The sequence below is a fragment of the Chenopodium quinoa genome, unplaced genomic scaffold (genome assembly GCF_001683475.1).
Source record: "Chenopodium quinoa cultivar QQ74 unplaced genomic scaffold, ASM168347v1, whole genome shotgun sequence".
Taxonomy (NCBI): domain Eukaryota; kingdom Viridiplantae; phylum Streptophyta; class Magnoliopsida; order Caryophyllales; family Amaranthaceae; genus Chenopodium; species Chenopodium quinoa.
In genome coordinates, this window is record NW_018742815.1 from 243,953 (window position 1) to 271,903 (window position 27,951).

The following is a 27,951-nucleotide window of genomic DNA, read 5'->3' on the forward strand; positions in this document are numbered from 1 at the left end:
AATTTTATAAAAAAAATAAGGATTATGTAAATGTTATATATATATTCCATAAAACATACTTTATTTTTATTTATAAAAAAGCGAGCCAAGTCATGTTAAAATTTATGAACAACAAAAGATATAAAAGAATTATGAATTATTTATTATTTATCACCATTGTGCAATGCACGAGTACTAAACTAGTTAATTTCTAATTAAATATGTATATACAATTCCCTAAAGTGCATAATTTTCATATTTAATTAGGAAATTTCAATTAAATTATATTACTAACTATTGTTAACTCGTAATTAACTAAATAGCATGATATGTGTAGAAAACCCAAATTTTAAAAATTCAATGGAATATATTTTCAAAGCTATGTTAAATAAGGTAGTTTAAAAAGGAAATAAATATGACATCATCTTTGCATTTTGGAGGGAAAAAAATTAAATAAAAAAATGATACATAGGCAGTGATGACAGCAGTTGTTATTTTAGTACATACATCAAATTATGTTCAATTGTTTGTATAGCTAGTGCGTGATCCGAGTATTGCCCCAAATGTTAGTGTGTTTTTTTAACCTCATATGTATTCATTTTATAATTTTGTGTAGAATAAATAAATTAAATAAAATTTGAATGAATATATAATGTTAATGATGTAGAATTTAAAACACTAATAAAAGTTGGTTGAGAATCTTGAGATGGTAAGTGTATAACCATTATTTGTTGCATGATATACGTTGATGAGTGTCACGTGGCACCGTTTCTTTAAAAGGAACACTTTTTAATATATAGTATAGATATAACCATTATTTGTTGCAGGATATACGTTGATGAGTGCCACGTGGCACCGTTTCTTTAAAAGGAACGCTTTTTAATATATAGTATAGATATAGATTTTTTATTAATCAAAGTTTGATGGTTTAACCAAAAAAAAAAACAAAGAAGTTTGATAGAGTTGTATAACTTGGAGTAACTATGACCCAATATCTGGTACAAACCATCATGCTTAAGATTAAAAAAAATACATAAGTACTAAATGCAATACAAATTACGTATATGTAATAAACCTGCTTCAAAAACTAATAAAAAGTAAAGACCAAAATACCCATATACAAGTACGAAGTATAACTATAAAATTCCAATGTTCCATTTCAACTCACATACCATGAATCCATGATACTAGAATTCATACTATTCACTTTCAACATTTTCTACAAATCAAACCCACCCCCTTAAAAAAAAAAAACAAAAACAAAACAAAACAAAAACAAAAACAAAAACAAACCCAACAATCCTCCAAATCTACCACTCCCATTCCCACGAAATTCAGGAAAACTATTCAAAAAAATGCTTACTAATAAGATAATTATAAAAGAGTACCAAAATTAAAGCTAAACAAAATAATTTAAGCACTAAAAATACAAATTCCGAAAATTCAATCCCGTAGCTATAGTCAAGCCCCAAAAATCTGACGTGGTACCATGCATTAGGCCCTAGAAATTTGAATCGATACCTTTGCGTTAGGTTTGAATATCTAATCCGATACCTTGTTTTAGGCCCCGAAAATCAAATCTAATCTAGTACCTTGTATCAAGGCTTAGAAATCTAAATTGATACCTTGCACTAGGCCCCAAAATTTGGATCTAGTACCTTGTATTAGGCCTAGAAAATATGATCCGATAAACTGTATTAGCCCCTGAAAAAGTATCATGGTGGCCTTTTATGAATCAATGAAAAATTGATAATAAACTCTAGCAATTATACAGCTAGTCATGGTGATATTAATGGAAGTCATGTAAGTGTCTACTACAAGTTGGAACTTTAGTTTTGTTAATTGTTCATCAATAAATTAGATTTTTCAGGAAAACAAAAACCTATGGTAATGATATAAATACTTAAAAAAAATTCGTAGTGCAATTTATCATTGTCTGATTGCAAATTAGGTGGTAGAGAATATGGATGATTCTTAGGAGTGGAAAATGGATTCATATCAAAAAAAAAAAAAGGGGGGGGGGGGGCAAATCATCATATCATATAAGGTGATATAACTAATATATAACTAATACTAGTTTTGTGCCCGTGCGATACCCGGGTTGTTTATTGAATTTTAAGATAAATTTTTAATCTATATATCAAATTTTAAAACATATCATTGATACAAAATTAGTTAGGAATTTATGTGTTTTTGTGATGATTTAAACTATATAGTAGGCATGTAATGACTAATAATAATAACATTGGTGAAAAATATTTCTTGACTCGTAACCTGATATAATGTCCCTGTTCGAAATGACTCGTGACCCGACCGATTGACAGGTCTACACACATTAATAAAACTATATTAGATTGTAAAATATATTGTTTTAATTGATTAGAATATATTATAAATAATGGATGTGGTGCATTTTGAGCTAATTCATTCGCTCCAAAAAAATATTATGATACAAAAAATAAATTTATATGATAATTTATGAGTGTTATAATTTTTTTTTTAATAAAATTATAATTTAATTTGTACATTTGAAATATTGGTACTTTGTCGAAAATAAAACTCTAAATTAACAATTTTATCTTAAAATTCTATCCAAATTTGATTGAAAATAGAATTCTAAATTAACTTTTTTATTTTACAAATTGAATTCTATATAAATCTATCCTACGTGGCGTGACACTTGGCAAAAAGTTAAAACGCCAAGTGTCGCTATCTCGTAGCCTGACTAAAAGTTTAGCTTTATATATTAGTTATATGATATGAATTCAGGCTTACTTTGTTTTTATTTAAAAAAAAAATCAATATTTAGGGCTCTCTCCACATTTCTCACTAACCTAGACAATTATATCAAATAAGAGAAACAAAAACTTTATCAAGGGATTCTAGCATTTCGAGTTAAAAAACTCCAACAATATCAATCTAGAGATATTCTATTCCTTTCCAACCCCTTCCCTCCAATTGCAAAGAGAAAGTATTGGAAATTGATGTTAAATAAAAAAAAAAAAAAAAAAAAGAGTAAAATATATGAAACAAAATACAAACTAGGAAATCAATGGACATGAACAACAGACCTGTGTATTTTTGAAATATGACAAAGCAAGCCCTGCAATCTGACGCTCAAGATCCTGATTTGGTTTCTTTACTAATGAATCTATTTGGACCTTGAAACCATCTTTGGTCGTAATTTCATACATATCTTTAGTTTCTCGAAAGAAATCGTGACTGGAAAAGATATCCACCACAAATAATCAATACAGTACTAATTATGTGAAATTGATATAATAAGCATGTTACAACATGAATTAGATTTGATCAAATATATGTATGAAAAATTGAAAATGATAACATACATTATGTGATCCTTATTATACAGCTCCATTGGAAGGGGTTTATCTGAATCAATAGGAATGTATTCTGTAGTGCTGCAAAATACAAAAGATTTCCAACTATAATAAATTAATTTTTATACCAAGTATAAGAATTTTATATAAAGAAAAAAAAAAAACGCACCCGTCCGAGAAAATAACACAGATACTGGGCGTACAGAGTGCAGGAAGTACTACGTCGGAATCAGTCTGTTCACCCCAAGTAAGAATACTATGAAGCCTTCCGCTACAAAATATTCAATTCAATTCACGATCTAAATGGTAAAGATAAATTAGATTAAAACACATAAATTTATTTGAAAAATACGCACTTTGCAATCCAATCATACTCTATTTCCTCGTCGTCTGAAAACTCTTCAAATTTACCACAACAAAAGTCAGAATCGTCATCATATTTGTAAGCATTAGCTTTATAATCCTCAGAATCATAATCAGAAGAAGAATCCCCGCCGTAGTCGATGATTGCACTGGGAAAATCCCAATTCAATTAAATTAAAATAATTTACGTAGTATTAGTATAACTGTTATAGAACAAATATTAAAATTCAGAATTATTAAAACAATTCCGAGTAAATTTATCATGACAAAAATAAAACCAAACCCTTGTTTGTTAATCATCTCAGGGGTTCTGTCTCTCTCTTCAACTCCTCTTCCTTCTTCTCCATCCGTTCTGACCCCGCTTTCTCCATAAGATTATTTTTTCTGGGTTTCAGAACTAAATAATTTTTTTTTTTTTTGAACAATCAGAACTAAATAAATTTACAAAAAGGGGATTAAAAAAAACCCTTACGTATGTGTTTCGAAAAAAAAAAAAAACCTTAAACGTATGGGTTTTCCTTAAATGAAAACAATATATGGGCTTTCCTGATTTGGTCTTTTTGACTTGTGACCCAAGTGGGCTGTGAAATTTTTTACATGGAGGCGGATACACGAAGCTCCATGTATCCGTTTTCTTTTAAAAAAGGCGGAATGAATATTTCGTTGTTCAGTAAAGAACATACAGCTGTTTTGTAAAAACCATATATCTATTTCATAAAGAAATCATATATCTATTTCATAAAGAACATTACATATAGATGTATTGTAATGAACATATAGCTATTTTGTAAAGAACATAAAGTTATTTTGTAAAAAGACATCCAACTTTATGTTCTTTATATATATCTAAAGAACATCCGTAATATTATTAAAGAACATGATAATAAGAAGTGATCTCTTTTGGCCCGGCCCAAAAATAGGGCGGGTTTGGACAAGCCTAAAAATATATTTTTAGTTAAAAATCCAAATCCGGCCCGAAAAAGCCTGAAAAGCCCGCTATGTTTTTCGGGTTTGGGCACAAGATACTATGTTAAGGGTTGGACACGAGATATTATGTTAAGGTCCGGCCCGACTCGAATTTTTTATCACCTCTAATAATAATTTAATGTAATGAACATTATATTTAACCACCATAATCTAAAGGCAAAATTCAAAGGTCATTTCAAAATAAACAATTAACATTATGTTACAAATAAAAGTACATTACACTGACAATCAAAGAACATGAAGATAAAGAACATTATTTAACAACATGTTATGTTCTTTACAATTTAATACGAGTAACATGTTCTTTTCACTCTAATTGAATGTTCTTTACAATACTATAATATGTTCTTTTCACTTAAACTAAATGTTCTTATATTTCTATACAATGTTCTTTCCACTTTTTTTTTAAGGGATGCACCATGCGGATCGTGCATCCGCCTGCACGAACCATGCATTAAGTGGGGTGAGGGCTATGAGGCTATGTCCGCTAAGCAAAAATACCTAAATGTACCAAAATTCCGCAAATTATGAGTTGCTCTAAGCTGAGTTAAGGTCAAATACGGTGCATAAATTATCGTTGTATTTGTAGAATTTTAGTCCCTTAACTATTTAGTCCCTTAGCCACCAAGAAGTACTATTTATGGTCAAATAGTTTAGGACCTTGCCTAGTTATCAATAGTCCAAGAACCATTTTAAATTATTTGGTAAATTTTAATTATTATTTTATTACAATAGTTAGGGACTTATCAAATTAATTGATTAAGAGAATAGTTTAGGGACTTCAAGGCTGGCTTGACAAAAATAGTTTGATTAAGGACCTTTTTAATTGGCAAAATTGACAAAAATAGTTTAAGGACCTTTTAAGCATGGTGGGTTTTATGGTCCAATTTGAGGTCAGAATTGACAAAAAAAAATGAATCAAAAATGCCTCGTTTTGCGTATTTCACGAAAATCGAGAGGTATATTTAAACACTCATTTTAAAAGTTGTTCAAAAAAAATATGGATTTTTAAAACAATAAAACTAAAAAGTTAAAACTTCTTAGCGGCCTGCTGCCCGGCCCGGCATGACACTCCAGGCACTTGGGCCATGTCGTGGGCTTGGGTGTGCCAAATGATGGCTAGCAGTCCAGCACGACACGGACCGCCAAATTGTAGGCACGACATGGCCCGACACAAGCCACCACCATCGAGGCACGACACCCTGCCCACCATGCTTTTTAATAACATACAGAACAAATAAAACTGCCACAATTGCAAAAATAGTTCATTCATATTGTAGTTCTTAATTGTGATAATTATAAGTATAGGTACATGGCATTTGAGTTCCTAATGCACCCACAACATATTTTAATTAGCACGTACCAATTATTAAGTAGGGATAGATCAAGAAGATAATAATAACTATATCCTGTTGGTATAATAGTAATTGGGTTGGTATGGAGGATAACGTGTTTGATCCTCCAATACCAACAATTGGGAGAAGATTAAAGCCTAACCATCTAAAACTGATCTTTAAATTTAGATTAGGCTAATCTTCTCAACAATGCATTTATGCATTATCACGTACGGATAGGAATATAGGGTGACGGCTTAATTACATTAATGACTAGAGCTATCAAAAGTTGACCCGACCCGAAATACCGACTCAAACCCGATTATTAACCGATCCATCTAAACCCGAAAAAATGGTGACTCAAACCCAACTGAAACCAACCCTAGACCCGAGTATGTGAGATCCAAACCCAAACATAAACTATCTTGGAGATGACCCGACCCGAATGTAACCCATAAATTATTGACCTGAACCAAACCCGACTTGAACCGAAATTGACCCAAACCCGTTTTAACCCGTCAAAACCCGAATTTAACACGACTTGTTACTAACCTGACCAGAATTTAACCTGACCCGTTCCTAACCCGACCCGAATTTAACCCAACCTATTACAAACTCGACCCGAAGTCAACTCGACTTGTTATTGACCTGACCCAAATTCAACCCGACTTGTTATCGACCCGAATTTTACCAACCTATTACTAATTTGACCCAAAAATTCAACATAATCTGTCACTAACCCGACTCGAAATCAATATGACTTTGTTATTAACTTGACCTAAATTCCACCCAAATTGTTCCTGACCCGATTTCAAATCACCTTAAATGCAATTTAGACCACCTTATTATTGTTGAACAAAGCATTTTGTCCAGGGAGACCAAGTCGGTTCAGGCCAGCAAAAGAAAGGAACATCATCCTCAAATTTAAGAGTTAAATATAATATATATTTGTTGTATGGTCAAAGGAGATAACTATCTTCCTAAATTATAGACTATAGACCCCTAGTATATTGCCACATATATTATAGTCAAAGGAAACAATTAGCTTGATAAAAATAATAAGGAAAAATTGTAAATAATAATACAACCTTTGGCCGGTTCTTTTTTAATAATACGACCTTTCGATTATTTCTTAATATTACAACCTTTGGGGGTGTTGAATTTTAACAGGCAAAAATCGGTTGGTAACCTTTTTTACAGGTTACCATGACACGTGTCGTTGTTTTATTGACTTTGTCAATTTGTTTTAATTTTTAAAAATTAATAATAAAATTACTTTTATTATTTTTAATAAAAAACCCCACCACCCCTGCCACCACCTTCACCACCATTCCCCCCCCCCCCCCCCCGCCTTCACGCAGCTCCACTTTCCCCAGCCAAGAAACCGGACGACCGGCGTCTAGCTCTCACACCGCCGGCAACCCACTCCATGTTACCTCCACCTCCCTTACCCGTCGCGCCCGCGAAAACCAACACCACTGCAGCCCCGATTCCACCACGAACTGACCATCGCAGCCCAGAAACCACCCCATCCCCTGTTTTCCGGCCACGATGAACCCTATTCCCTCACCTAAAACTATTAAAAATCCATTAAATCAAGAAAATCCTGTGTGGTGATGATTGTGGCTGTTGTGGTGGTGCGTTTGGGAGCAGCAAAGGGTGATAAGGGGTGGTCGTTGCTGCTGTTGTTGGTTGGGCGCATGGTGATGGCAGGGGAGTGAAGAAAACAGGGGAGGTGGAGAGGTGGTGGTGGAGAAAACAGGGGAGGGGCAAGGGTGGTGGTGGCTGGAGGGTTGATTTTTTTTAAATTGAAATTATTTTATTAAAACTTAAAAGTTAATTAAACAATTTTAATTAAAAATTAAAAATTAAAAATTTGTTTTTTTTTTAATTTTAAACCAATTACATGACAACACGTGTCATGGTAACTTATCCAACCGGTTACGAGTTATTTTGCCTGTTAAAATTCAACACCCCCAAAGGTTGTAATATTAATAAATAATCAAAAGGTTGAATTATTAAAAAAGATTCGGCCAAAGGTTGTATTATTATTTGCAATTTTTCCAAATAATAATTATCTATTTATAGTTAGTTGAATCCGAATATGACCTCACTTGGAAATGACCCGACCTGATTGTAACATGCAAATTATTGACTTGAGCATAACCCAACTTGAATCCGAGAATGGCCCAACTTGAAAATGACCCAACCTGATTATAACCCGCAAATTATTATTGACTTGAACCGAACCTGACTTGAATCCGAGAATGAACCGACTTGAAAATGACCCGACCTGATTATAACCTGCAAATTATAAACTTGAACCGAACCCGACTCAAACCCGAGAATGACCCGACCTGATTATAACCCACAAATTATTGACTTGAACTGAAGCCGACTAGAACCCCAAAATTACCCAAACCCGTTTTAACCCATGAAAACCCGAATTAAACCTGACCTATTGTTCACCCGAACCGAATGTAACCCGACCTGTTATTAACTCGACCCAAACCCAATAAGAAGTATGACCCGACGTGACCCGAGTAAAGCATGACCCAACCCGCATAGTTTATGGAATTAATCTGAATTGACCCGACCCGAGTTGACCAGACTCACTCTTACCAACCAAAACCAGACCCGTTTCTCGAATTGACAGCTCTACCCGAAACCTCCAAAATTTATCAAAAAGCATGGATATTAGTCTTCAATTTTGAAATTTTTTGACTTTTTTCACCCGGAAATAAAAATTGCCGAAATGTTTACCATGGTCCTTAATACCCTCCGGGAGTCCAATTGGTTGGGTGAAACTGTCCACTTTCCCTTTAAACGACCAATTCACCGTTTTACAACTTGCATCGATTTCATTAACACAAGCCTACCACGAACATTTATGACAACATATAATGATCATATATGGTTCCAAACGGCATTATATGATCCCAAGATGTATCCCCTAAAATCTCAATGCTTTTCAACACCGGGCCTCCAAACATTCGAAATTTCTCAAAAAGCGTGGATATTAGCCTTCAATTTTGAAATTTTTTGACTTTTTTTGAGTGGATATAAAAATTGCATAAATTTTAACCATGGTCCCTAATATCCTTCGGGAGTCCAATTGGGTGGGTGGAACCATCCAACTTGCCTTTAAATGACCAATTTACTAGGCAGTTTACAACTTGCACCGATTTCATTAATTCAATCCTACCATGAACATTATTGACAACAAATAATGATCATATATGGTTCCAAACGACATTATATGACCTCGAGATGTATTCCCAATAATTTCAAGACTTTTCGACATCGGGCCCCGAAGACTCCAAAAATTCTCAAAAAGCGTGGATATAGCCTTTAATTTATGAATTTATTGACTTTTTTGGCCCGGAAATAAGAATTGCCGAAATGTTTACCATGGTCTCTAATACCCTCCGGGAGTCCAATTGGATGGGTAGGTGGAACCATCCAATTTGCCTTTAAACAGTCAATTTACCAGTTTACAACTTGCGCCGATTTCATTAACTCAAGTCTACCACAAACATTTATGACAACATATATGGTTCTAAACGACATTATATGATCCCGAGATATATCCCCTATAATCTAAAGGCTTTTCGGCACCGAGTTCCGAAACCTCCAAAATTTCTTAAAAGCGTGGATATTAGCCTTCAATTTTGGAGTATTTTTTTAATTTTTTTCGCCCGAAAATAAAAGTTTTCGAAATATTTACCATGGTCCCTAATAACCTCTGGGAGTCCAATTGGGTGGGTGGAACCATCCTATTTGCCTTTAAACGGCCAATTTACCGGTTTACAACTCGCATTGATTTCATTAATTCAAGCCTACCACGAACATTTATGACAACAAATAATGATCATATATGGTTCCAAAAGATATTATATGACCCCAAGATGTATTCCCTATAATTTCAAGACTTTTCGACCACTACAAGAAAAATCGCTTTTCGTAGCTATTATTTCGTAGCGATTGTACATTAGCTACAATATGCAAGTATGTTTGTGAAATAACTAAGGATGTCGTATCATTTTTACAATCGTCATGGTTTTCCCATATAAAATCGATACGGAAAACATAATAACACATATCCACACTATTTTTACACATTTATATAGTTTTGAGAAATCGTATCATTTACAATCGCCACTAAATCCCAAAAATCGATACGAAAAGCCTTTTCAACACTAGATATATAAATATTGTTTGACAAAGAGTACATAAAATATGTCATAGCTTATTAATTGGTGAAATATTTAATACTACCTCCGTTAATTGTTATCTGCAACTTTGGGGTATTATTTGAGAGATATAAAATATTCCAAAGTTGCAGATAACAATTAACGAAGGTAGTATAAGAGTTTGAGGTTGCATGTTCGAATCTTGTAAAGATCATACGCATGTTTTTTTTTTTGAAGAAAATGAGTTAAACATTTATAGCGATTGTAATCGCTAAAATAATTACCACGATTGGATGTAGTTTTTCGTATCAATTAGTGAGGCCAACCCCAGCGATATTGAAAACCATTACTAAAGGCTAAGGCAACGGGGGATATTGTATCGAATGACCATTCGTTGGGAAAGCTTTTTGTTGTAATTACAATCGATACTAAATGTTAAAATAATCGCTACGAAAAGGTTATTTTCTTGTAGTGGACACCTGGCCCCAAAGACTCCAAAAATTCTCAAAAAGCGTGGATATAGCCTTCAATATATGAATTTTTTTTTTGCCCGAAAATAAAAATTGCCGAAATGTTTACCATGGTCTCTAATACCCTCCAGGAGTCCAAATGGGTGGGTGGAACCATCCAATTTGCATTCAAACGATCAATTTACCGGTTTACAACTTGTGCCGATTTCATTAACTCAAGTCTACCACAAACATTTATGACAGTATATAATGATCATATATGTTTCAAACGACATTATATGAACCCGAGATGTATCCTCTATAATCTAAAGGCTTTTCGACACCGGGCCCCAAATCCTCCAAAATTTCTCAAAAAGCGTGGATATTAGACTTCAATTTTGGAATTTTTTTACTTTTTTTCGCCCGAAAATAAAAATTGCCGAAATGTTTACCATGGTCCCTAATACCCTCCGCGAGTCCAATTGGGTGGGTGAAACCATCCTATTTGCCTTTAAACGGCCAATTTACCGATTTACAACTTGCACCGATTTAATTAACTTAAGCCTACTATGAACATTTATGACAACATATAATGATCATACATGGTTCCAAACGGTATTATATGACTTGATATGTATCCCATAAGATCTCAAAACTTTTCGACACCAGGTCTCGAAACATCCGAAATTTCTCAAATCAAGTGAAATTTTGACTTTTTGGGTCAAATTCGAGTCAAGTTATGTTAGGTCATGTTATGTAAGCAAGACTAGCCTTAAAGCCAAGTTCAAGTTTGAGTTAGGTCATATTCGTTTAGGGTTATGTCATTGTTTACTTTTTCGAGTTTCAAGTCAAATTCAAATTAGGTTTAAATTTATATATGCTCGTGTTGTTAGGTTTAATTTATGAATTACTTTATACTTGGCTTCCTGCTGTATTTGTCAATTTATCGTAATAATCAGAGTAGAGATAGATCGATAAGACAATAATAAAATATACGTGTATGTAAAAGTATTGTTAAAGGATCAACTCAACCAAAAGCTTAATGGCTAAATTTTTGATTTTGGTTAAGTATGTCATTTAACATGGTATCAGAGCCAGGTCCACGATCTATGATTGAGACCTTAATGGCTAAACTATACAAGGCAAAAAATTATGGATAACTCACATGTGAGGGGGAGTGTTTAGCCCAAGAACAACCCACATGTGAGCATTCTCTTGTCCCACACTAATTCAATAAAAAGAGGTAGTATAGTGGTAATGAAATCTCACATTAAAAGAATTCAAGAGTTACCACCACAATATAAGGCTAAGGGGCTTCTCCCCTCATTGCCATATGGTTTTGAGGTGGAACCTCTTTGGTCTTGTGAAGTGGTGGACTTGCACTCTCCCGTGACGGGTGCGGCCAAGACCCGTATTTAATATAGTATCGGAGCCAGCGTGACAGAAAGGTCATGGGTTCGAATCTCATCCGCCTCTCCTTCAAAGTGGAATTAATTCGCACAAGTATAGGTGGGCTTGTGTTGCATTCACATTTCAAGCCCAAAAAACCTTTCATGTAAGGGGGAGTGATAGTTTATATAACATATTTCCGGGCCTCAACCATCAGATTAAGTTTTTGGTTGAGTTGGTCATTTAACAAGTATATACTCCGCAATTAATGAAAGTATCAACATCAACATAGAAGCTTAATAAGCTTGGATTGGGGACACGTACAAGGTTAGACGTCCCACATTTTTTATGGAATTGAATGGATAGCAATTTGCATACGTGTTCGATATATTCACAATTTTGTTTTGGGTCATATCATTTTAGTAAATTATTAACGTCAGTACAAAATATAAATAATTGATGTTTTCTTGTTCTAGATAGAAAATAGTCTAAAAATCAAAAGTTTGTGTAAACAATAAAATTGAAGCTGCTATTTCTCCAATAATGGCTAAGGAAGAATTCCTTAAAGATGATGAACAAAAGAGTGAAGAAATGATGGGAGAAAAATATATAATTTGTAAAGATAGTTATTATCAACCAGTTGATAAGTGTGTTACTTATATGGAACCAACTCTTATTGATTACTCTATCCTCACTTCATCACAAGAAGCTAACGATGAGCTTCATAAGTTCAAATCAGCTCTTTCTTCTTGGGGTTGCTTTCAGGTTAGCTTTCTTATTTCTATGTTTATACTTTGTGTATATTTTTATTCAATTCAGGCATCCTTTATTATGCATATACAACTCATATACCTGGAGTTGACGGAGACTTCACCTAGTGATTTTGATGAGGTTACGAGTTTAAGCCTCACCGACTAATTTGAGCGATTATATATTAACACTAATTAATTGATTTTATTTTTACCTTATTTTTTGTGAAATCTATCAGCTCATAAACCATGGAATACCAACAAAATTACTTGATGAGACAAAAAAAGTTTCAAGGCAATTTTTTGGTCTTCCAATGGAGGAGAAACAGAAATATGCAATGTTACCAAATGATACAAGTGGGCACGGCTACCAAGTTGGGAACGTTAGTCACGTTACTAGTCCTAGTAGTGCTACCAACAAGGTTCTTGATTGGAATGAAGGGTTTAGTCTCGCGCTTTTTCCGGAACATCGACGTAAACCGGAGTTTTGGCCTGATTTTCCTCCTAATTTCAAGTAATTTGTTCACCTAACTAATCTTCTTTAGTTTTACTTGTATTATTGTCTACTGCCGTACATAGCTTCTAGTTAGTGGCACATGTTTTTTGTATGCCTTATGCATAAAGGTAACTATTTATTTACTTAGATTTAAGTCTAGGCACGGTCCATAGTGGTGGGTCTCGTGCTCAATGGGGTTTTCACTGAAACTGATCAAGAAAAAGTTGTGTCTTAGCAAACTTGTGCTAATCTCTTATAAACAATGTCATGCATGATTCAATTCATATGTTGTCACATTAGTAAACCCCTTATAAAATTAAAGTTTGGTGTTATTCATCACATGTACATGTGTGTCTATAGTTGAATTTAATCATCTATCATTTAATTTTAACATGCTTTAAATTCTAATGATCAAATGTGATTTGAATTAGGGATGTGTTCCGTGAATACGCGGCAAGGTTAGAAACCATATTTGATGCCCTCTTCAAGTTGGTAGTTCAATCGTTGAACGTGGATGAAGAGAGATTTGCAAAACAATATGATAAAAATAGAGAAACAAACTTAAGATTGAATTTCTACCCAAAATGTGAGGGCCTAAAACAAGTTCTTGGGTTGAAGCCACACGCAGATTTCTCAACAATGACATTGCTCTTACAAGATGAGGAAGGACTTCAAGTCCTAAAAGATGAACAATGGTTCATGGTTCCCGTCATTCCTAATGCTCTATTTCTTAACCTTGGTGATCCACTCGAGGTAATTACTCGAAACCTAATGAGTCCCTCCATCCCCCCACCCCCACCCCCACAAGTGGTTGAGGGTTCGATTTCTCACCCAACCCTCTTATTCCTGTAATAGGGTGGGGGACCCACGACATCCACCCCGTATCTTACCATATAAAAAATTCAAAATTATAACAAAACCAAACATGATCGAATTAGAAAAAAATAAGTCATGATTGTATTAGAAAAAAATCATAATTGCCTTTTAATTTGATTTACACTTTTTTAGCGATTTATTATAATGTTGTTTAGTAACGAACATAATGTAATTTTTGTATGCTGAAGCAGATAATGAGCAATGGTATCTTCAAGAGTGCGGTGCATAGAGTGGTGACAAATACAGAAAAAGAGAGACTATCAGTTGTTGCATTTTGGGACAGCGATAGAAATAAAGAAATTGGACCGTTAGATGAACTTATTACAGAAGATCGTCCTCAAATTTACCAAAGGGTTTCACTCAAAGAATATATCTATACATTTTTGAATTACTATCAATCAGGGAAGAGACCAATCAATGATTTTAAAGTTTAATTTTTTGCTTATGTACTTGTATTATGAACTTAATTTTAATTCTAAACATGCAAATTTTTTTTTTTGAATGACACATAAATAAAAAGTAGTTCTTGTGACCGTGTTTAAATAAAAGAAACGTTTATATTATGCACATATAAATGTTTTGATAAATGGTTGAATTGGATCATTTATCAACTATAAAATTACGGCAAAATTCGAGCTTTTGCTTAAAGAGAATATGGACCCTCTCTATTTTAGGGGTTTATTAAGTCAAATTGTTGCGATTAGTCTAAATTTATATAAAGTAATCTATATGTATACCTATATATTTATTAATATGTATCGTGTATCTATTTGGTTAAAATGTTTATCAAAATAAAAATCCAATTTATTCAATAATATTTTGGATCAAATCTCTCCATTTGGCACAAACAAATACGGAGTATTTTACTATATTTAATCCAAATAGTAAACACTGTATTTGTTCTACTTTTTATTTCCGGCCGTTTTTAAATATTTGATCCATTTCCTTTTTTTTTAAAAAGTTTTTATAATATTTAATTAAAGTCCGGATCCAACTTAATTCATATTTTATTAAATTTATATTCTCTCCCCTCCAATTCTCTCAACTACTTTTTATAATTTTTTTATTCATCCACCCATCCTACTCATTCACCCAAAAAAAAAAAAAAAAATCAACAACATTTTTTTGACGAGAAAATCAACAACTTTTTCTAATTATATGGAGTATTTTATTCACCAATTTCTCTTAAACCCTGGCGGTCCAGCTTACAAGTCCACCAGCAGCGCCGACGAACTACTTCGGCGGCAGTGGGTCCCATCGTAGCATTTCTCAATTATAAAAGTTTCAATTATTCAGTAAGTCCCTTTTAATTGATTGATTATGTTCATGTTTATGCTGATGTTCTTCTACTATAATTGATTGTAATTTTACCAATTCAATTTAATGTTGTTTGTTGTTCATGTTATTCGTACCAATTATTTCAATTTGATGTAATTTGGTTTGTTGGTCTATGATTCTTTGAAAAATTGGAATGAAATCTACAATTTTGGCTTGATTGCCATAAACTATCAAGAATTTAAATTAAAATTCCTATATATTCATAAAGAGGAAATATAGAATCTGGGATTTGTTTGAATTCAATAACATTGAGTTGGGGTGAAGCTTGAAGCCTATAATGTTAGCATTATGTAGGAATTATGGGGTGAAAGCTTAGTTAAACTGATGACTAAGGTCTCCTTTCTCGCTTCAATCGCTACGATTATCTAGTAAATGGCTCTATGCATTGTATTCATTGGAAGAGAGTAGGAAAGGTGATGATTTCTGCAAATTTGCCGCGAATTGATGCATTAGTCTTGGGTTAGAGACTTAGAGTATCTTGTTTGAGTAGAGATTCACATAACTTTTGCTATATATAGTGATAACTAATGTTTGAAGTCCAATGTCTTTAATAATCTAGAGTACCGTTTTAATGCGTAGGAGCTTTGTAAGAAGTATATTAGGCCTTCTTTGCTCCGCCTCTAGGAACGAATGGATCTAACTTTCACTCAAGAGTTTAAATGCCAACTATCTTGCTTTTTCTCTGAGCGGGAGGGAGTTCATAACAGCTGATATTGATATAAACAGCAAGTCAAAATACAGTAAAGAGATCAAAAGATTAAAATAAAATTTCAAGGTGTTGATATTACTATTGTTTGGTTGTATCTTATTTGCGTACATTATTTTTTTTTTTTTGGACATGAGACATCATTAACACCTAACCTTGGTTTTATTGCTTTTCTGAATGATTTTATTTTTCAAGTCTAATAAGTCTTCTCAGTCAACATTAAAAAATGGTTAGTGTTTCATGACTTTCATCAGAATCTGTTAGAGATGAAAGCTACCAGGTCATCAAGTGACAGTAAGTCTCTTTTAATCGCAAGTTTAACTGATTGATTATGCTCATGTTTATGCTGATGCTCTTCACTCCAATTTTACCAATTAAATTTAATCTGGTTTGTTGCTCATGTTATTTGTACCAATTAATTGTAATTTGGTTTGTTAGTCAAGATTCTTTGAAAAATTGAAATAAAATTTACTATTTTAGCATGATTGTCATAACTCATAACTATCAAGAATTTAATCTACAATTCCTTAATATTAGCTGCTGGAATGTTCTTGAGAGAATATGTTTGATTCTTGACAACCACCACCAAATATTCTTCTAGGACCACCTTGGACTTTTTTAAATACAACAATATAAAAGTTAACAAAATATATATTTAAATGAAGAAGAGAGACCATGCATTTTGATTGGTTGTTACTTTTGTTAGCCTTTCATTTTATCTATTATAAATACAGCAGTCAGCAGATGTATGCATTTCATACCAAATATCCCTTATCTCACAATTTTAAACTTAGGTTACTACATAAGATGGTTGTATCATCTGTTCCTCGTATGGAACTAGAATTACCACCAAAACCTGTTCAAGAGCTAATTACGGCTACAAGCAAAGAAATTCCTGAAAGATTTATTTATCAGCTTCCAAACAAAGAAGCTGATGATTATTCTGATATTCAATATATGGATAGTAACATAATTGATCTTAGCCTCCTTAATGATTCATCATCAAACTTGCATGAACTAGAATTGCAAAAACTCCGATCCGTTCTTGCTTCATGGGGAGGTTTTCAGGTTGTTTTTGGCACTCCTTCAGAGTTCAGAGTTTAGACATGATCATACTTGCTGTTCTGTTTTTAGATCATCAGGTAGTTGACTGATTTGTGATTTGTTAATGTTTGTTTCAGCTTATAAATCATGGTGTATCAAGCTCCTTGCTACACCAAATCCGTGAAATTTGGAAGGAATTTATTGCTCTTCCTCTTGAAGTGAAGCAGAAACATTGCAGAACACTGGATTGGTATGAGGGCTATGGAGGTGATAAAGTTTCTGAGGATCAAAGGTATAATTGGAATGATAGACTGCGTTTCAAGGTTCACCCTCTTCATCAGCGTAATTACAAAATTTGGCCTGAATTCTTACCAACTTTCAGGTGATATTTTAATGCATAAAACGATGTATAGAGTACTAATTTGATGTGATATTTTCAAGGTTCACCTGTTATAGTTATACGTTGGCAGTAGTAGCATGTAGTATAGGCTCATAATAAGAAGGGTTGACTGTAAAAAAACCCAAAGTTTCAAGGCATCTCGAGTTCTTGACAGTCGTAGTCTTTGATCTTATATTTGTGTAAGCTAATGCTGATAATTTGTGGATATGTATGTAGGGAAACATTGGAGGGGTACACCATGGAGGTAACAAGAGTATTAGAAGTGATTCTGAAAGCTACTGCAAAATCGCTAAATTTAGAGGAAAGCAGCTTCTTGAATGCATGTGGAGGAAAAGACGGTATACATATGTTCACAAGATTCAACTTTTATCCTCCATGCCATTCCCCAGAACATGTTTTAGGTATCAAACCACATTCTGATGGTTCAGCAGTTACCATTCTTCTACAAGACAGTGAAGTCGAAGGTCTTCAAGTTGAGAAAGATAATCAATGGTTCAAAGTTCCCATTGTTCCTGATGCCCTCTTCATCAATATTGGTGATCAGTTGGAGGTAATTTGATGTCAGCAGACTCTGTATTCGATAATTGAGTGGGTGTCTCTGTATTCATTGGGCTTTGTCACTCCAAATTCCACAAGTCATCTTTGCGAATTTGGTTTTGCATGATTTGGGTGACTAAGCTCATTGTATACGAAGACATTATATTTATTGTGTACAAGTGTTTGCGACTTGACAAACTATATTCACTGATATCTTGATTAAAATTTGCTATTCCTTTTCAATATACGAAAGATAACTTTCATATAGTGGTCAAACTTGTTACTTTGTTAGTATTTGACTCTAAAAGGCCAAATATTTAATGTTTTCTTGGTCCATATTCATTTGCTACAATTGATTGCTTGCGATCTCAAAGAAAAAAAAAGTTGATATTTTGACAACAAATAAGATTAGGTCATGTTACCGATGTACATAATATTTGATGTATAGTTTGCATAAATTTGTGAATAGTTGTTACTTACATATAGCTTTCTCTTCTCCTAAATTCCACATATTGAACTTTTGACCTTTAAGAACTAAACTTATTAGCCTTCAACTCTGTTAAAATTAGCTTATTTGGCCTTTATTTAATTTGATATTGGGAAGTATATTATTGTGTTGTTGATTCAATATTTGAAGTTAATTAATTATACTTAAGAGTTGATTCGTTATATAACGTGGTAGAGTTATTTCTTATAAATGGGGCTTTGAAAACTGATGGAGAACTATTTGGATGTATACAGATAACGAGTAATGGTATATTAAAGAGTGTAGTGCACAAAGTGGTGATAGATAAGGAAAGAGGAAGGACGTCGGTGGCTATGTTTTGTGCTCCACACCCAGACAAAGACATAGGACCACTCTGTGAGCTTATTGACAAGGAAAGACCCCAATTATACAATACTGTCAAAAATTATTTTGGTGATTTATTCTTTCAGTACTATCCGAAAGGAGAAAGATCCATATCTACTGTGAAACTCTAAAAATGGAACGATCCAAGTTTATATGTTGTGTCAGAAACAAGTAATTGTGTATTTTAATAACGTACATAATTCATCGAAAATAAGATAGTGTACATTAGGCTTTGCTTTGCTTAATGAGGATGAGCAGCTGTAATTGTTTTTTGGGTTGTCTGTCTCTGCTTTGTATCTTGTACTTCAGATATGCAATTTAAGCTTTGGTGTTAAAACCTCAAGATTACATTTGAACGAATAAGTGTTACTCAAGTGTGTTCAAGAAATTATGCAATTGGAAAGGTTGATTAAATAATAGTATCATTTAATCAAATGATCAGTTTAAGCAAACGCGCATACACACCAGCATACATAATTTAATAAGGGTTGCTACACTTAATCACCTCAGTAGATAATTTGAAACAAAGTGGGTGAGAGATTACTTAAATCTTTCTATATAAAGTGTATATCTATATTTTATGACATCATATAGGACAGTTCAGAAGTTATGACTATTTTGTCATTTAAGGAAGGTAATCTCATTGTTTTGGCAAGTGTTAGATTTAATAATTTGTACTTGCATCTCTCTACTTTTCTAATCCTTATCAGGTTAGAATCACCAAGTAAGATGGCTGTATCATTTATTCCTCCTATGAAGCTTGGATCTTCTTACAAACCAGTTCAAGAACTGATCAAAACCACTGGCGAAGAGGTCCCAGAAAGATGTACATACCAGCTTTCGAGCAAACCAGTTGACCAGACTGATATTGAATATATGGACAGCCCAATGATTGATCTTAGCCTCCTTTCAGCTTTGTTGTCATGTCAACACAAAGAAGAATTACGAAAACTTAAATCTGTTCTCAGTTCCTGGGGTTGCTTACAGGTTTGTTTTGGAAGCCTTTAAGCTTTTGAACAGTTTTTTTCCCCCCCCAAGAGTACTTGTTGTCTTAGATCATCAGATCAGGATGTTTGTTTTGCAAATTCATTCATGTTTTCAGCTTGTAAATCATGGTTTATCGAGCTCGTTGCTTGACCAAGTGCATGAAACTAGCAAGGGATTCTTTGCTCTGCCTCTAGACGTAAAACAGCAATACAAGACATTGGTTTGGCTTGAAGGTTATGGAGTTGATCAAGTTTCAGAGGGTCAGGGCTATGACTGGAATGACAGACTTCGCCTCAAAGTTTATCCTCTTGATCACCGAAATTTCAAGCTTTGGCCTGAAATTTTACCAAAATTTAGGTAATAACTATGTACATAATACAATAAGAGAATCATGTATTACACAATACTCCTCAAAACCTCACTTTTACATTATTTCATTATTTGTCAACTAAATTACACCAGAGTTGATGAATTGAAGCATATTATTGTAGGGAAACATTGGAGGAGTACACTATGGAAGTGAGAAGAGTACTAGAAATTATCTTGAAAGCGATTGCAAAATTGCTTAATTTAGAAGAAGACATCTTCTTGAAAGAGTGTGGAGGAGCAGAAGCAATTGATATGTTTACAAGATTCAACTATTATAAGCCATGTTCATCCTCAGATGAAGTTTTAGGTTTTAAACCACATTCTGATCTTACAGCAATTACCATTCTTCTACAAGACAAAGAAGTTGAAGGCCTTCAAGTTGAGAAAGATGGCCAATGGTTTAAAGTTCCTATTGCTTCTAATGCCCTTTTTGTCAATGTTGGTGACCAATTGGAGGTAATGCCCTTTTTAAAGTTCCTATTATTGCAATTATAGGCCTTTTTTCCTCTCTTTTTTTCCTCTTTTTTTTTTTTTTTTTTTTTTTTTTTTTTTTTTTTTTTTTTTGTCTCACAATTTTTGTGACTTCCTGTACTGGCTGATGACCATATGTTACTCAAATCATTAAAGATAAATTCGCAAAAATATTACTATTTGATCTAGGGGTATCTCATGTGCAGAGATGTAAATCGAACCCTCTCACGGGTGGAAAGGAGTGGCCTCATTCATTATGTGAAACCCTTGTATATATACACACACGTGCACACACGTATGCTACCAAATAAGAGAGATTTTACAGAATACAGGATATGAATTTGGACCATATAGATGCAGATGATATGCACAAATGTACTTGCAATTCAACGGTGTGCTGTTTATCTGCAATCTGCAGTTAAGTAATTCATAAGATATTTGATTTTGTGTGACAAAAAGAGGGGTTGATCATGAACTGATGAAGGAAATTATGTATGTATGCAGATAATGAGTAATGGCATATTGAAGAGTGTAATGCACAAGGCAGTGGTAGATAAGGAGAAAGAACGGACATCTGTGGTTATGATATGTGCTCCACACCCAAACAAAGAAATCGGACCGCTTAGTGAGCTTGTCAACGAGGAAATGCCGCAGGTGTACAAAAGGGTCAAGAATTATATCCAGCTTTGTTCTTCCAGCATTATCAATAAAGGAGAAATAGGCATCAATGCAATGAAAATCTAAGCTATCCTACTACAATAAGTTGCAATTTGATCATTGTGTTATGCCCTACTGCCAGGGACTTAACTCTGATCCCTAGATACAACCTACTCATCGAGTACTCGTAGAGTCATAGTAGTAATTAATGATACTACTACATTTACATGTTACTTGTAGAAGTTACGAAAATAAATAGACTACACGTTTCGGACTTATTGCCACAAACATTTTTGCAGAATTTAAGGTATAACTAAACCTTAAATACCTTTTGATTGCGTGATTTAATAAAAATCTATGTATTGGTCGATCTTATATGTCTACTATGTCTTTCTTGTAACACGTTATTTGAGTAGGAGGGATCAACTAATAAATGAGAGATAGGTATCAGTAACTAACTACAGAGTACATTAGTTGGTTGTTACTTGTTAGCCTTTCATCTGTATCATTTATGTGAAAGCTTCTATATAAACAACATACTGTATCTAAGTTACATCTTATCTATTCTGTCTTTTTTCACTATCTTCATCTAAGAATCATCAAGTAAATGGCTGTATTATCTTTTCCTGCTATGAATCTTGAACTCCCATCAAAATCTGTTCAAGAATTGATCAAATCTACTGTCAAAGAGGTCCCGGAAAAATATAGAGTCCAACTTCCAAACATATCAGATGATAATCACTCTGAGATTCAATATATGGACAGTCCAGTAATTGATCTTGGCCTACTTTCAGCTGCATCATCAAGCCTACACGAAGAAGAACTACGAAAACTAAGATCTGTTCTTGATTCCTGGGGTTGCTTACAGGTTTGTTTTAAGCACTTTTTGCCATAATATATATTTCTGAAGTGCTTGCTGATATATCATTAGACTGATAGTTTTGCAACTTTGCTGATGTTTTTTCAGGTTATTAATCATGGGTTATCGAGCTCGTTACTTGATAATATCCGTGAACTCGGGAAGGATTTCTTTGCTCTGCCATTAGAAGAAAAACAGAAGCATAGCAGAACATTGGAATGGTTTGAGGGTTATGGAGGTGATACAGTTTCTGAGGGTCAGAATTACAACTGGAATGAGACTGCATCTCAGAATTCATCCTCTTGATCAGAGAAATTTCAAGTTTTGGCCTGAATATATACCAAATTTCAGGTTATAATTTTCTGCATACAATCATATACTATATGATGAACCTCAAAAATATAATTCTGTTTTATTTTACACGAAAGTTGATAAATATGAGCATATTGCAGGGTAACACTGGAGGAGTACGCCATGGAAGTGAGGAGAGTGACAAAAACCATCCTAAACGCAATTTGAAAAATCACTCAAGTTAGACAAAAACAGCTTTATGAGGGAGTCTGGAGGAGAGGAAGCCATAAACATGTTCACAAGATTCAATTATTATCCGCCATGTTCAACACCAGCACAAGTTGTCGGCCTTAGGCCACATTCTGATGGTACATTAATAACCATTCTCCTGCAAGACAAACAAGTCGAAGGCCTTCAAGTTCAGAAAGATGATCAGTGGTTTAAAGTTCCCATTATTCCGAATGCCCTTTTATCAACATTGGTGACCAATTGGAGGTAATTTGACAAGAAGTTTACTTCTATTACTGCAATAATAGATAGACCTTTTGTGCTTTTGTTCTGTTTTTGACCAAGTTACAAATTGCTAACTTTATTTAGCTCTATTCATGACTATACATGATCAAATTATAGGGGCATCGAACTTAAAGAGGGTAAGATTGAACCCTCTCAGAACGGTGGATAGGGAAGGCCTCGGTACTAGGCCAAAGTGTACAACCACGAGCACAAGCGCAAGCACAAACACGTACACTACCAAATAGTACATATGTATCCATTTTTTTCAGCAAATGATAACCATTAAGTTTTGAATTTATTTTATCATATACTGATTTACAAGTATATAAAATTTATCATATACTGATATACAAGTATATAAAGACAATTGTAGCCTATTGGCAAGTTAAGACAATTATGATTACTGATTAAGAAAATGTGTTGTATGCAGATAATGAGCAGTGGCATACTGAAGAGTACAGTGCACAAGGTTGTGATAGATAAGGAGAAAGAACGGATTTCTGTGGCTACAGTTAGTACTCCACACTTCGACAAAGAGATTGGACCATTAAGCGAGCTAATTGATGAGAATAGGCCGCAATTGTACAAGAAGATCTAGAATTATGTGAGTTTTTTCTTCCAATACTACTCAAAAGGAGAAATAGCAATCCCTGCAATGAAAATCTGAACCTGTGGCTAAATTGTTATCGAAAAACCAGGCCAGTGAGTAGTTAACATCAAGGTTGTGTACATCCAAACGTCTCTAAATAATGGATGGTTGTTGTTGATGTAATCATGTACTCTAAGTAGTTTTTAAAGGAAACATGGTTTCCTTTGCAATATCTGTATGCTTGTGGGCAGTCGTGTTAAGTCTCTCAGCTTTAATTTATGTAAGGTAAACTTATAATAAGATAAGTGACTTAAGTTTATGGATATTAGACCTTTTGATTTCGTTCTTTATTCACACATTTTGTCACGAAATAGCAATATGTTGAGGTAAGTTCAAATAAAGTTTGATATTAACTTGGATATACACATACACACAAATCAAATATTGCAAGAACAAGTTTATGATATAAATATATGTTGGGGGGCACCATAAAAAAATGAAAAGATTATTTTCTTAGGGGAAAGATATCTAGAAAAAGGAATAAAATTCCTAAACTTTGACTCACCCATATTCCATTACAATACATATTGCATAACAAACAAGCATCTATCATTTTGACCTAAATTTCCTAAAATATAAGAACTAATTTTTTATATAAGCTTATCATTTATTGAGGTCATTTCCTTCCAATTCTTTTTGCCTTAATATTTTTCCCTTTCTTTTTCTTGAAAAGTTGCGTACAATTAGAAGAACTAAAGATGAATTCATCAAAGAAGTTGGCTAAAATTACCCTAATTTACCCATCATTGAATGAATCCGAAAAGAAGATTCGAGCTGTAAAATTTGTGAAATTATCGAGATCATTTATACAGATTAATGAAAAATTAATGGAAATAAGAGAATTTAATGAGTGATGGAGGACATGCAATGAGAATTATATACAATGAGAATTATATACAATTAGATTAATGCCAGTTGAAATCATATAGTGAAATGATCGTTGTTGAAAATTTTCAACTTCAATTTAAATTTGAATAGAAATTGGAAAAACATAAATTTTTGAAAAATTAAACTACCATGAGAAGGGGATTATAATTTAATGATTGTTCGTTTAAGGGGTGAATCAAATTATTCACTTTGGAAAGTGAAGTGTTTAGACGGAAAATCAGGGAGGAAGAACCAAAATTGGGTTTTTATATTCTTTTCATATTCTCTGACTTTACGCCTGATATGTTTTTTTTTTTTTTTTTTTTTTTTTTTTTTTTTTTTTTTTTTTTTTTGGGGGGGGGGGGTGGGGCCTTCCGTTAAGTGAATTTGGGCTTCTCAAGTTGGGGGCCAGGGCGGTTGCCTCAGCAGACTTGCCCTTGCTGCGACCCTGAATATTTTTCGAGGACCACAGTGGAATCTTCTTGGACTTTTTTTTAATACAACAATATACTCCATCTATCCTAATTTACTTGCAACATTTTGACTGGACACGCTTGCCGATGCACATGTTTGACCGTTGATATCTTTTATTATATATTTATATAAGTTATAAAAAGTTTATATTAAATAACTATACATTAAAATAGACCCAACAACATCTTACATGATGACATTGACTTTCATATAATAGATAAAAAAGATGGTCAAAGGGAGATGTGTGAATAGTGCAAAAAGTCAAACCGTTGCAAGTAATTTGGGACGGAGGGAGTAAAAGTTAACAAAATATATATTTAAATGATGAAGAGAGACCATGCATTTTGATTGGTCATGGCCAACTTAACTATTGTACATTTAACATAAATTTTTACAATATTTAATAGATGAACAAAACCAAGGGGAAGGTCATGGCCCACTCCACCCCTTTGGTTACGCCACTGAACTAGATAATGCCTGAGCCATACTCGGGTTTTAAAATGAATACAAATTAGTAATTAAAATAAAGATAGACAAATTATATATAGATTTGTAGATAATATAATGATTTTTCAAATAAAAAATGTAGAGTTTATAATGGAAAATTCCCCCAAAAAAAAAATCTCACTTTAGTATAGAATATAGATAGATCATAGGTATAGATTTGTAGATAATTTATGATTTTCAAAAAAAAAAAAAAAAAAAAAAAAAGGGGGGGGGGGTTTAGGAGGGAAAATACCCTCAAAAAATAATCTCACTTTAGTATAGGATATAGATACTATTACCTCATTTAGGCCCTGTTCTTTTGAGCTTCTGGACAGAGCAGAGCAAATTTCAGCAGAGCAAAGCAAAGCAAAACAGATTTCAGCAGAGCAGAGAGCAGATTTTATTATTATTATCATTATTATCATTATTACTACTATTACTACTACTACTACTACTACTACTACTACTACTACTACTACTCCTGCTGCTGCTGCTACTTATAATCATTAAATTTTTAAAGTTAAATATTTATTATTATTATATTAATTATAATTATTATTAAATATTATTTAATTATTATTATTAAAAATTAATAATTAGTAATATCTTTAAATATTAGTCATTATCTTAATATTAATTGCTATTATAAAAATCAATTATTGTTATTATAATTAATATTATTAGTTACAAATATTATTATTACTGTTAGTATAATTACTATTATTACTATTATTATTATTATTAAATATTAATTATTATTGTTATTACTATTATTATTTTTATTAATAATTATTAATAATTTATTATTATTATTATTATTAAATATTAATAATTATTTATTATTTTTTTTATTTTTTTTATTAAATATCAATAATTAATTATTGTTATTATTATTATTAAGTATTAATTATTATTATAATTAAATATTAATTATTTATTATTATTAAATATTATTTATTTATGATTATTATTATTATAAAATATTAATTATTATTATTATTGAATATTAAATATTAAGTATTTATTATTATTAAATATTAATTATTATTATTATAATAATTTAATATTAAGTATTAATTTTAAGTAGAGCAGAGCAGGGCAGAGCAGAGCAGAGCAGAGCAGATTTCAGCAAAGCAGATTTCAGCAGAGCAGAGCAGAGCAAATCAGCTCTAAAGAACGGGGCCTTAGAACCCTAAATATATTGTTTAGTTTTTTAAAAATGAATGATGTAAAGGAAAAATTGTCAAAATAATACAACCTTTGACCTATTCTTTTTTAATAATACAATCTTTTGATTATTTTGTAATAATAAAACATTTAGGAGGTGTTCATTTTAAACATGACATAATCGAATTTTTGGTTGGTTTTGTGGTGGGAGAAGGGAAGAGGATATTCCCCCCTTCCCCATCCCCACCACCAAAAACTCATCCTCTTTCCTAACCTCAAATTCACCGAAATGCGATTTTGTCTTGTTGAAAATAAATATCCCTAAGGTTATATTATTACAAAATAATTCAAAGGTTGTATTATTAAAAAAGAACCGACCAAAGATAATATTATTTTTGATAATTTGTAAAAAGTAATTGGGATAAATGTAGGGTAAAACCAGCTAAAACATTTCACCAACTTTCTAATCAAGTTGTCATTCATCTTCTTTCGTAAGCTACTTCTTTTAATTGAACACTTGAACTTGTCAACCTGCTGCCAACCCTTGAACTTCTTTTAAAGTAATTGGCATTCTCGAAGAAAGAAGTGAAGCGGGGGTTCGTGTCAACCTGCTGCCGAAAATCCACCTAACTTTTGGGGCTAGCTTTATTGTTAACCAATTCAAGAATATGATCGATATGATTGATTGGTCTGTACCCTAGTCTGTCCTCCACCAACCCGAAGCACCATGGTCGCCGACTCGCTGTGACTAGGGATGGTAGTGGATCCAGACCCGACCCGGATCCGTGGATTCAAATCTGATGTGTTTTGCACGAATCTGGGTCTTCAAATTTTAGACCTGTCGGATTCGGGTCTTGTTGTAAAAAAAGGATCTGGATCCGGGTCTAGCCCCTAGACCCAGACCCAGATTCGTTTACCTTTTAATTTTCCTATTTAAAAAAACTAAAATTGTTTGTTTCTTTATTAAAAATGTTGATGATGTTAGTAGTGATAAAAATTAGCCCTTTAAGAGATGAATTTTGGATGCTTATATCGGATACATCATCGTTGTTTTTTTCACTTGCTCATTAGTAACATCGTACTTTTTTCGTTGTTTATAATTTTTATTTTAAAATATAAGTCTATTAGTT

General features: G+C 33.0%; 3 protein-coding genes, 1 long non-coding RNA gene and 1 pseudogene across 6 annotated transcripts; 4 read left to right on the forward strand and 1 right to left on the reverse strand.

Annotated features, from left to right (window-relative positions):
• Positions 1-2,737: 2,737 nt before the first annotated feature.
• Positions 2,738-4,108, reverse strand: LOC110725549. Its single transcript, XR_002512188.1, has 4 exons — positions 3,677-4,108; positions 3,490-3,591; positions 3,330-3,401; positions 2,738-3,201 (listed from the first exon to the last, which is right to left on the reverse strand). It is a non-coding gene; the product is annotated as an uncharacterized LOC110725549 (long non-coding RNA).
• Positions 4,109-12,474: 8,366 nt separating this feature from the next.
• LOC110725539 (codeine O-demethylase-like) lies at positions 12,475-14,825 on the forward strand. The gene is made up of 4 exons (XM_021905000.1): positions 12,475-12,800; positions 13,024-13,298; positions 13,712-14,033; positions 14,348-14,825. Exons 1-4 carry the CDS (start codon positions 12,579-12,581, stop codon positions 14,588-14,590), a joined length of 1,062 nt encoding a protein of 353 aa, XP_021760692.1. The 5' UTR covers positions 12,475-12,578; the 3' UTR covers positions 14,591-14,825.
• Positions 14,826-15,478: 653 nt separating this feature from the next.
• Positions 15,479-19,374, forward strand: LOC110725534 (probable 2-oxoglutarate-dependent dioxygenase ANS). The gene is made up of 4 exons (XM_021904996.1): positions 15,479-17,268; positions 17,382-17,626; positions 17,861-18,194; positions 18,923-19,374. The coding sequence occupies exons 1-4, from the start codon at positions 16,876-16,878 to the stop codon at positions 19,160-19,162; spliced, it is 1,212 nt and encodes a 403-aa protein (XP_021760688.1). The 5' UTR covers positions 15,479-16,875; the 3' UTR covers positions 19,163-19,374.
• A 143-nt stretch (positions 19,375-19,517) lies between these two features.
• LOC110725535 (codeine O-demethylase-like) lies at positions 19,518-21,896 on the forward strand. 3 transcript variants are annotated; one of them, XR_002512178.1, is made up of 5 exons: positions 19,520-20,018; positions 20,134-20,375; positions 20,510-20,843; positions 21,065-21,275; positions 21,363-21,489. XR_002512178.1 is itself a non-coding variant. In XM_021904997.1 (4 exons), exons 1-4 carry the CDS (start codon positions 19,641-19,643, stop codon positions 21,600-21,602), a joined length of 1,194 nt encoding a protein of 397 aa, XP_021760689.1. In that variant the 5' UTR covers positions 19,518-19,640; the 3' UTR covers positions 21,603-21,896. The 3 variants fall into 3 exon arrangements, 2 of the variants coding, with proteins under 2 accessions (XP_021760689.1, XP_021760690.1); XM_021904997.1 differs by lacking the exon at positions 21,065-21,275 and having other exon boundaries at positions 19,518-20,018; positions 21,363-21,896; XM_021904998.1 differs by having other exon boundaries at positions 21,065-21,481.
• Positions 21,897-22,096: 200 nt separating this feature from the next.
• LOC110725537 lies at positions 22,097-24,092 on the forward strand (annotated as a pseudogene).
• Positions 24,093-27,951: the final 3,859 nt, after the last annotated feature.